The following is a 10,814-nucleotide window of genomic DNA, read 5'->3' as shown; positions in this document are numbered from 1 at the left end:
GACACAGGTGGACGGGGCAGGGGCTGAGTGACAGACACCTGTGAAGACCTAAAATAGCTCCAACACTAGTGACCTGAACCTCCAGGCTCTCGTGTGTTCTGAAGAACAAACTCCTTTAAGTAGGAAGGCCTCTGGCAGAGCCTAACATTTCTTACTTGTGGCAAGCGTGGTGCTTCAGGCAAGTTTATATCATTCTGAGAGGGGAAGTCTCCAACAACAGGACCTGTAAGAAAACCCAAGTTTTATTCTTTATTTACTCACACCTGCAACAAGAGCAATCCCCGCCCCCCCCCTTTCATTTTTTGGAGACAGGGTTTCTCTGTGTAGCCTTGGCTGTCCTGGACTCACTTTGTAGACCAGGCTGGCCTCAAACTCACAGAGATCCACCTGCCTCTGCCTCCCTGAGTGCTAGGATTAAAGGTGTGCACAACTACAGCTGGCAACATGAGCAATGGAAATAACAACAACAACAACGCCAGGTGGTGGCGGCGCACACTTTAATCACAGCACTTGGGAGGCAGAGGCAGGCGGATCTCTGTGGGTTGCAGGCCAGGCTGGTCTACAAAGTGAATCCAGGACAGTCAGGGCTACATAGAGAAACCCTGTCTCAAACAAAAACAAAAACAAAAACAAACTAAGCTTGTTTCAAAGAACAAACCATACCAGGCCCTTAACACCCCTTTCAGGTCCTGTCAAGCTGCTTGCTGCAAGGCCTGAGTGCTTGTGCCAAGCCCTGGCTCAACAGTGACTTCATGAGGTGACACAGCCTCGGCCTCAGCAGCTTTAGTGCTCACATCTGATTTGATTAGACTGAGGCTCTGACTTCCTGGAAAAGCAAGAGAGGACTGTGCAGACAGCACCCCTCCCCTGCCACCTGCAGCCATTCCCTGAAGCCAATCTGGGAGCTGCTGCCCAGACTGGCACTGCCACCTGGTGGTCCTAGCTTTCGCCGCCTCCCTTCCCCTTCCCCTTCCCTCCCCTTTAACCTCGGCTTCAACAGAACAGACCCTGCTGCAGATCCTTTTGCTTATAGCTTCACTTTCCCTGTAAGGCGAGTCACTATGGCAACAGACAGCCGTCATATGGCTCAATATTGGATTAAGAATAGAATTTTTAGAAAGTCAATGTCCAATACTTACAAGACTCCATTTCCCTGGCAAGAACATGGACGGATACTTTATGTCTCCTTGGTGCATCCACGGCCAACATTTCCTAATTGGGGGAAAAAAAAAAAGGCCAAAGTCATTCTCGTGTGCTGCTAAGAAACTGAAAATGAAGTTCTCTCTGGGACCTGAGGAATCAGCCACCACAATTAGATATGAAAAGAAGCTTTCTTCTTTCTTTTCCCTCACACAGCTTCACTCTGAAGATTCAAGGAGGCAGTCAAGACCTAACTCACACATGCCAGGCAAATGTTCCACCACTGGCTTATATACCCACCCCTAACACTGCCAAGAATTATTCCCATTTTATAGATGAGAAAACTAAGCCCAAGGATTAGTAATTAAGTGATTTGCTCGAACTCATAGTTAAACTAACTATACAGACCAGACGGGCCTTGAGATCTACCGACTTCTGCCTAGCAAATTCTAGGATTAAAGATGTGTGCCACCATGCCTGGCTCAACATTTTTCTTGGATTTATTATTTGTGGGAGATAGGCATACATGCGGAAGTCAGATGACAACTGTATGATATCCTCTCCACCTACTGTATGGGGTCAGCGTTATGGCAGGCACCTTTAGCTGCCGAGCCACCTCACGTTTAGACCATAAACGATTCTTTTTTTCTACTCTTTCCTTCCTTCTGTCTGTCCGTCTTTCCTTTCCTTCCTTCCAAGACAGAGTGTTGCTATGCAGCTCAGGAAGGCCTTGCACTTCCAATCCTCCTGCCTCAGCCTACCCAGTGATATGATCACAGGTCTGTGTCACCATGCCTAGTTCCTCTAGTAATTATCACCCAAGATAATCCTGACCCTTTTTTTCCTCTAAGAACTTTCTCAGATTCTGTACTAGGGGTCCATGGGTAAGCGGTGCCTTCTCATCTATCCTGGGGCTAGGAAAGCAATACTCAGTGAGTCCAGCAATCCCCTGCACGCGCCCCCCTCATTCTTAGGAAGTCATGATGCTGCTTATTTTAATGACGTGGACTCAAGGACAGAAATGCCTTACTCAACAGCGCGGAAGATTCCCTTTGCTCACAGCCTCCAATGCCATCAGTATGAGGCTAGGGGCAGAGCTAAGGGAAAGTTTCTCTTGGCCTTTCCTTAATGCTGGACCTTTATTGCTTTTGCCAAAGGGATAAACACTGTGACAAAGCCTCATCTGAGGCCTTAGCTGATGTAATGGGTCATCTTCGCAGAGGAAAAAAGATTATGAGACAAAGCAAATCCACTCCACAGTTGTGATTGGATGATTATCATAAAGCCGGTGCTCTGTTAGTTGAGAGAAAGTGAACACAGGCTACAGAACTTAAAATGCTAATGACTCTATGGCTATGTAAGCTCACATGATCGTGAAGCTTCTTCTCCCAGGTGTCTATTAGCACCCTGCAGAATGCTAGCTGGAGGGTAGTAGAGCAAATCTCTCTACCCTTGGATAAGTTGGTATAAACACTCTCATTTTTAAATCCGAGAGTGAGTCAGTTCTATAATCACTATTTTCACAAACTCAATAAGTAGGTGTTACTTATAATGTTAAGTAAACAGCAGCATATGTAGAAAAAAGCAATATTTCATCCTTTCTGGAGGCATTCTTGTAGGCTGCACTGGGATGTCGTCTTTTGTGACTAGGTGTGACTAATAAGGCTTCAGGATGATGCTCTGAGAACCCAGACAGAACTGAATGTGACGGGCCTCATTTGTAAGCAACCGAGAACAAATACTTGTCCTCACTGGCTGGCCTCGAACTCACAGAGATTGGCCCGCATCTGCCTCCCTGAGCGCTGGGATTACAGGCATGCACCACCACGCCCTGCTCACCTTCTGACAAAGTGTCACTGAGCAGCAACCACACACCTCACTCAAAAACCCTCTACCTAGTGGGTCAGGAAACTGAGGCTTCAAAGCTTAGGTGACTTTGAAGTCACAGATCTACCAGTTTGGGGAGGGGGCATCTGAGTACTCGGTCTGATCCGGCTGCTGCCCTACGGGGTCAATGACGGACTGAGACCAACCTAAGACAGCACATGAGACGACAGCACAGCTGGACAGTGAACATACACCCTCCACCTGACTGCTCTCACCACTTGCTTTGGCTCTTCAAGGACACAGCGCCACTTGGGGTTAAATGTCCAGTCAAAGTTTTGTTTTTTATATATAAACATATTCAAAGGCTATCATTGAAAAGGAACAAGAATGGTTTAGGCGCAGTGAGAGAAAGCGGCTTTCCTCCACCAAGGCAACTGAAGTTACTAGTCTGGCCATCCAGTTCTACCTCCAAAATGGCCCAAACCTCATGCATGACTCAAAAACACACGTTCAGACCAGGCGTGGCAGGCGCGTGCAGCGATAATCACACAACACTTCAGAGGCGGAGGCAAAAGAAGTCCTGTGAGCTCAGGGCCAGCCTGGGCTACAGAATGAGTCCCTGTCTTACAAAGCAAAACAAGGGCTGGAGAGAGAGTGCAGTGCTTAAGAGTGCACAGTGCTCTTCCAGAGGCTCCGAGTTCAGGTCTCAGTGCCAACATCGGGCTGCTCACAGCTGCCTGCAGCTCCAGCTCTGCGGCTCCCTTCTCGACGAGCGCCTTCACTCACAAGCCAACACCTTCTCAACATAACAAAACAATAAATCTTTTGTCTGTCTGTTTTGAGACCTAGCCTCCTGCTGTGTGTGCATGAGATTCAGGCATGTACCACCACGCCCGGCTTATAACATGGGTGCTGGGGGCCCTCCTGCTTGCACAGTAATCACTTTACCACTAAGGCCACCATCCACCTCCACAGTCTCCCTTTCCGATGGTTAAGGCGACATGAACTTCGCTAATACCTTTCTGCATACACAGAAAATAGCAGCTTTGTGGCTTTACAGATGAGGGGCTGGTGGTATAATGACTGGGTACAATCTCAAATAATCAGTTTCCTCTGTGGAGCTCCCAAGTCAGGGATGCCACAGCACCACCGGGGATGAACTAAACGGGGGTGGAAAGCCCTAGTACACTGGAGATGTGACTGGGCCGGCCTCACTGCTCACGTGATCACTCTAAAGAGAACTGCAATTGCTGGCATCTGTGCTGGCACCCATAATGGAGGCCTGGAAAATGGCACTGTAGACAGCTGCTCCGCAAAGCTACAAGCACGGGGAGAGCATGGCTCCTAACCAGAAAGGTCATAATCACTAACACAATCCAGGCTAAGTGGGTAGACAATAGAGGGTGTTCTTTTCCTTATCTTAGGATCGAGCACGAAAATATACATACATATATATAATTTTTTTTTTTCAAGACAGGGTCTCTCTGTATAGCCTTGGCTGTCCTGGACTTGCTTTGTAGACCATGCTGGCCTCAAACTCACAGCAATCCACCTGCCTCTGCCTCCTGAGTCCTGGGATTAAAGGCATGTACCACCACCACCACCAGGCTCCCAAAAATATTTTATGCAAATGAAAGCTCCCAACAAGTTTCAAAGAATGTGTGACACTTCAAATAAGTACAACTCTATTGTGGCATTTGAAATTCTAGCTAGTTTTATGTCAACTTGACACAAGGTAGAGTCATTTAAGAGGAGGAAACCACACCTGAGAAAATGCCACCCCCTGGGCTGGTCGTCCTGGGTACTATAAGAAAGCAGGTTGAGCAAGCAAGCCATGGGGAGCAAGTCAGTAAGCACCATCCCTCCGCGGCCTCTACGTCAGCTCCTGCCTCCAGGCTCCTGGCCTGTGTGAGTTCCTGCCCTGATTTCCTTCAGGGACGAACAGTGATGCAGAAATACAAGACAAATAATCCCTTCCCTCCCCAGCTTTGGTCATGTATCGCAGCAGTGACAACCATAACTAGGACACACACTTATTCTTTTTACACTCCTCATTTCAGTAACAGTTCAAAATCCGTAATTCTACAAAAACACCTTCATAAATCCAGTCGGAACAAGTTCAGAGCAGCAATACACAGTACAGCAAGTTCGTTATCAACCAATAGTGGGGAAAGGTGCCTGCTGCCAGGTCCCACAACCAGGGGCCCCACAGGTGGGAGGGATCCTACTTCTGCAAGTTATCCTGATCCCAACACACATGCACCCGCACACATTGAATACATAAATATTAGTCAGAAAATAAAGCAAATCTAGATAACAAATCCACTGACCTTGTAGAATTTGATGATATCGCCCTTGGTGAGTGTCTTTAAATATGCAACTTCTATATTATCTGAAAAGGTAACCAAGCAGTAATTTATAAATATTTTATAGACTAAACAGTCCAAAACACTGCACTGAAAGGCAATGCTCTTCACTTTAAGCCTGTTGGGTACCTACAGTTTTAAAGATTTCTACATTTATTTGCGTGTCTGTGCGATGGTCACAGCACGGCTTTTAGTTGGGTTTCTCCTTCCACCTGTGAGCTCCAGGGACCAAACTTAGGTTTTCAGGATGAGCAGCAAGTGTTTTCACCTGCTGCATTTCTCTCCAGCCCAGGTATCTGAGTCTTAAAGTCAGCACCTGCTGGCTAAGTGGGCAGGGGACAGATTCCAAATAAAGTAATTGTGCTACAGTAGCTAAAACGTGGTGTGGGAGCCGGGAGTGGTGGCACACACCAGCACTTGGGAGGCAGAGGCAGGCAGAGCTCTGTAAATTTAAGACCAGCATGGTCCCAGGACAGGCATGGCTACACAGAGAAAAACCTGTCTCGGAAAAACTAAAATCAAATCAAAAGAAAAAACAAGCCTGGGGACCAGGCTTGACTCATATCCAGGGTGATACTAGATTTGGGACCAGTCACTTTGATTTTTCTAAACCTCAGTTTCCTTATCTGGAGGTTGAAGGAAACAACCACTTTAGTAAGATAAGAATCACAATCAAGAAAATGACATATGACAAATTATGTGAGGCAGATGGTAAATGTTCAAACATGGAAACCACTGATGTCATTAATAGTAGATCCAACTGCCAGGGAAACCACCGGTAAAGGCCACGCACCGTGGTGCACGCCTTCAGTCCCAGCACTTGGGACGCCAAGGCTAGTTCTACGAGTTTGAGGCCAACCCAGTCCTACACAGCAAGCTCCAGACCAGCCAAAGCTATGAGGTGAGACCTTGTTTCACTAGGACAAAACAAAAACCAAAAACTATAGGTTAAAAAAAAAAGTCACAAACAGTGACTTCTGCTTGGTGGTGCCAGAAAAGGAATAAAGCCATTTCCTGACTCTACTTCAGTCTGGCTCCTCTGAGATGCAATGGGAAAGGAGTTGGATACCCAGGAGATGTCAAGGTGAGGCTCTTCTCCATCTGAAAGCAGTGAGGTCTCTGGAGACCTCAGAACTGTGTGGGGACAGCACTTGCCTTATGGAAGTTTGCTTTTGTTTTGTTTGTTTGTTTGCTTGGTTTTTGTTTTTCAAGACAGGGTTTCCCTGCATAGCCTTGGTTGGTCTGGACCCTCTTTGTGGACCAGGCTTGCCTCGAACTCACAGAGATCCTCCTACCTCTGCCTCTGCTGGGATTAAAGGTGTGCGCCACCAGACCCGGCCCACCTTTTGGAAGTTTAAGCTACATTCCCCCCCCAAATTACGTATGGGAAATAGACACTCCTGTGTCAGCGCTCAGAGTCTCAGGGTACACTGACAGAAACAGTGAAACTAACGTGAAACAGAGGCCAGAGGACAGGTTCAAGCAGGAAACTGGTGTTACATTAAAAAATTAAAACAACATTCTAAAAAGACCTACAAAACGAGCACCCCATGGAACGGCTTTCACGCTGTCCAATTTCACACCCGGGCCACGATGGAGGGTTAAGTTACCTCTGTCATAATTGTACTGCTGTGAGATGATCTCGCCCCAGTACTTAGCACACTCTGCCGAGAGTTTCTTTGGTTTGTCGAGTCGGCGAATGGCTAGCGCTTGGATGTGTTTCTGGAAGGCCTCCTCGGACATGTCCTCTATGGCCTTCCCCATGGTGATGAGGAAGGCTTCTACCCTGCTCTCCAGGTAATGGGGTGGCTTTTCTGACTGGATGATGAACCGCAAGCCCTGGATGCCATTGGCTCGACGAGGTCCACTGAAGACGATGTAGCCTGCAGCACACACACACACCGCCAGTCAGAGCTCAGCCCCGGCCTCACACCATTGTTAGTCTTTCAGAGCAACTGAAATCTACATTAGCTCACTCACATCTGAAGAAATACGGCCATGTCCTCTTACTGAGGACAAACAGAATAATCTCTGAAGAATAGAAACTTGAGGCTGACTTTTTTTCTTAGAAAAAATAAAACGAAACAAAACAAAAAACCCAAACGGAGCTGGGCGTGGTGGCGTACACCTTTAATCCCAGCACTCGGGAGGCAGAGGCAGGCGGATCGCTGTGAGTTCGAGGCCAGCCTGGTCTACAAAGTGAGTCCAGGATAGCCAAGGCTACACAGAGAAACTCTGTCTCAAAAAACCAAAACCAAAACCAAAACAAAACAAAATAAAACCAAACAAACCCATGACCTGGTCATCCTTCAAACTCTGACACTTCTCAGTTATCCCCATCGCTGCACACGGCGTCTTATGTGCCCTAGCCAGGCCCTGGGTCCTCTGCGTTACCATCCAAGTGCCCCACATGACCGGTCCCTACAATGCATTTACGTGATAATCTATTCCTGGACCAGCTCTGGGTAACCCAGATGCCCTAGGAGAAGGTTCCGGGTCTTATGTGCTTATACCCTCACCCCTCCCCCAGCACATTTTCTCCCTCCCACCACCCAACTTTTGCAGACTCACATTATTATTTTATTTTGTTCTTTCTACCTCAGAGCCACCCTAGCTGCATCTTCCTGCTCAAATTCAGAAGTGATTCCGACAACACACAAAATCATGGTCAGGTTCTAGACATAGATAGAGACTCTGGTAGGCAGAAGGAGAAAAGTCCACATGGGTTCTTGTCTTTGGGTTCTGACACTGTGAGAGGTGGGCTCCCTAAGGGAACCACACTGGGGTCCGGAAGGCCTGTGCACAGGCAGGGTCTGCAGGAGCTGCCCACTTGGAGCCAAGAGTGCTAGCTCTCACTCTTAAAGCAAGGCAGGGTTCACGATCTGGCCACAGGGTGCCAATGACCTTGTGGCAGCCGATGATGCTATGTTTTTCTATGGGACACAAAGACAGGTTTGTGGGGAAGAGGTCTACACATCTCTAGGTGGGACAGTCAACTGCCCATTCTTCTTGGCAGTCACTTTCCATTGGATGTTTGCAGTGTGATGCCCAAGTAGCATCGGGCCTTCTTGGTGCATCGTAACTTGCATGTGCCCATGGCGTCCAGCATCTAACACTGGCCACTGTGCATGCGGAAGGTGCATTATACATATAGTCAACACGTCACATGCTCCAGAGCAAACCTGGGTCCAGCAGTTTCAGGACAAAGACCTTGTCCTTGCCCACCTCGGTGGTCTTTGCTGTCTTTTGTCTATCACTGGGCCTCGACAGTGCTGAGTAGCAGTGTTTGCAGTCATGGGAAGCCACTTTCCCAGGATGGAATTCCAGTGTATGACTGGTGGCAGACTCAGCACGTGCCACTGGGAACCCATTGGGACCCAGGAGCAGCAATCACACTCTGTGGCTGTGCCGCCAGACCAGGAGAGTGTGCTAAGTGAGCTGGTGCTTCAGCACATGCCCGGACTGTTCTCATCCGTGAGCCACATGGGCACAGTCCTTGGGGTCAGGCTCTAGATACTGGCCTGTGAGTGCTTGGAGATGCGGAGGCTCCACTCTTAGTTACCAACGTGTCCTTTGAGGCACGACAGCCAGCCAGAGAGTGGAACAGCCCCTGTGCACCCCAGATTGCAGCAACCACTGGGTGTCATGCCCAGCTGTGAGGAAGCAGCCGTCCTCACAGGGAGCCAGCTGCTCTGCCCTGCTAGGTAACACTTCTCAAGCCTTTCTTCTGCTTAGCTCTTGGTTCTTTCCTTTAGCAGCTCTGTGCAGCTCTACCACTAAAGAGACTCTGGGGCCCTGGGGTGTCTGGGGCTTTGCTGTTTGAACAATCTTCTAAGAACCTTGAAGAATAATTACTCCTTTACAGGTCAGCCATTTTGACCTGAGCTCCTGAAAAGAAAGGAGTGTCCATTCCCCGTGCATGACAGGGTATGTGGAGAGATAGATTCGTATCCTTTCAAAATGTTTCTTCTAAGCCATTATGGGGGTTTCTCTGAACTTCTTTTTGTTCTTATTGTTTGGTTTTGGGAGATGGGCCTCAAACTGTCAAAGCAGCTGAGGATAATGCCTCTAACGTCCAAGTGGGAACTTCTTTCCTCACTGACCAATCCTGCCAGGATCGCCAAGACCAACCGAGCCGAAAATGCAAACACTTAGCCTCCTGCACCTGGGATTCAGGGATGCGTCCTGCCCTCAGACCCTCAAGGCTTGGCAACACCAAGCTCCTCGGTAGGACCTGTTCCTCACTTCACTACCCACAAGCCTACCCTTAGCATTCTTTCTTCCCTCCCTAAAATATAAGGTATTTTATGGTAATGTAACAGAAATTCAGTACCATCTCATTAAGCATCACCTTAACACCAGGACTCAGGATACAGTTCTTGCCTAGCGCGTACAAAGAGGAGACTGGGCCCAGCCGCCTCACCTCAGAAAGAAAGGAGGAAGAGCAGAAGCGCCTGTATCTGCAAGACGTTAACTGCTCATCTTTTAGAAGCAGCTCCTATAAACAAGGTTTTCATATGTCTAAATAGAGCAGGCTTGCTACACGATGCCACGTGACGCTCCAAGTGGGAAACATGTGCTGAGAGTAAGAGCTGCTCGGTCTGGTCTCCGGTACCCCGTGGCCCCTCCCGTGACCCCCCTCAGCCCCCCCACAGCCCCCCGCCCGCCCCGCTTCCTTCTCACCCAGCTGCTCCTTGGTGCGCAGGGTGTTGAAGCAGGGCTCAGAGATAATCTGGCAGAAGAGCTCCAGGAACATGTTCTCCGAGGTGCTCTGCATGTCCGTCTGGTAGTAGATCTCGATGCCACAGTTGTTGTGAACTTCGTTCCTCTGCTGGTAAACAAACCATCCTCCTAAGAAAGTTCGAAAAAGAAAACAGGCTCAAAAAAACTACCTGTGGCTTACCAGTCAGGGATATACTTGCCTACTTTATGATTTTATGCTCTTTGAGATAAAGTCTCACCACGTAGCTGAGGCTGGCCTTGAACTTGCCTTTACATAAGCCACTGTGCTGGTTAGTTTTCATTGATTTGATGCAAATCTAGACACACTTGGGAAGAGGGAATTTCAGCTAAGGAATCACCCCCATCAGACTGATCTGTGGGCATGTCTGGGGGGGCATTACTTTCTTTTGGGGGGGAGCGGTTTCAAAACAAGGTTTCTCTGGTGTAGCCTTGGCTGTCCTGGAACTTGCTTTGTAGACCAGGCTGGCCTCGAACTCACAGCGATCTGCCTGCCTCTGCCTCCCGAATGCTGGGATCACAGGAGTGCGCAGCCATTGCCCAGCAGCGCATTTTCTTGATAGGTAATATGGGGGAAGAGGACAGCATACTGTAGCCTACTGTGCCACGCGGTGCCACACAGGCGTAGGAAGACCTGGGCTGAAAAGCAGTCATGTGTGGCAGTATGTGCCTTTATTCTCAGCACTAGGGATGTAGAGACAAAGTGATGTTTATGAGTTTGAGGCCAGCCTGGTTCACCTA

At 48.5% G+C, this 10,814-nt stretch overlaps 1 protein-coding gene across 4 annotated transcripts in view; it reads right to left on the bottom strand.

Moving 5' to 3' along the window:
- IDE (insulin degrading enzyme) overlaps positions 1-10,814 on the bottom strand; it is a 97,200-nt gene that overhangs the window by 7,723 nt on the left and 78,663 nt on the right. For all 4 annotated transcript variants that reach the window (XM_084763803.1, XM_084763802.1, XM_084763805.1 and 1 more), the window contains exons 20-24: positions 10,017-10,184; positions 6,944-7,216; positions 5,298-5,359; positions 1,140-1,212; positions 156-223 (exon numbers count right to left, since the gene is read on the bottom strand). In XM_084763803.1, coding sequence (XP_084619929.1) covers positions 156-223; positions 1,140-1,212; positions 5,298-5,359; positions 6,944-7,216; positions 10,017-10,184 — 644 coding nt within the window. The remainder of the gene's footprint in view (positions 1-155; positions 224-1,139; positions 1,213-5,297; positions 5,360-6,943; positions 7,217-10,016; positions 10,185-10,814) is intronic.

The sequence above is a fragment of the Acomys minous genome, assembly GCF_964271855.1.
Source record: "Acomys minous genome assembly, chromosome: 2".
Taxonomy (NCBI): Eukaryota; Metazoa; Chordata; class Mammalia; order Rodentia; family Muridae; genus Acomys; species Acomys minous.
This window is presented reverse-complemented; position numbering and strand designations above follow the sequence as displayed.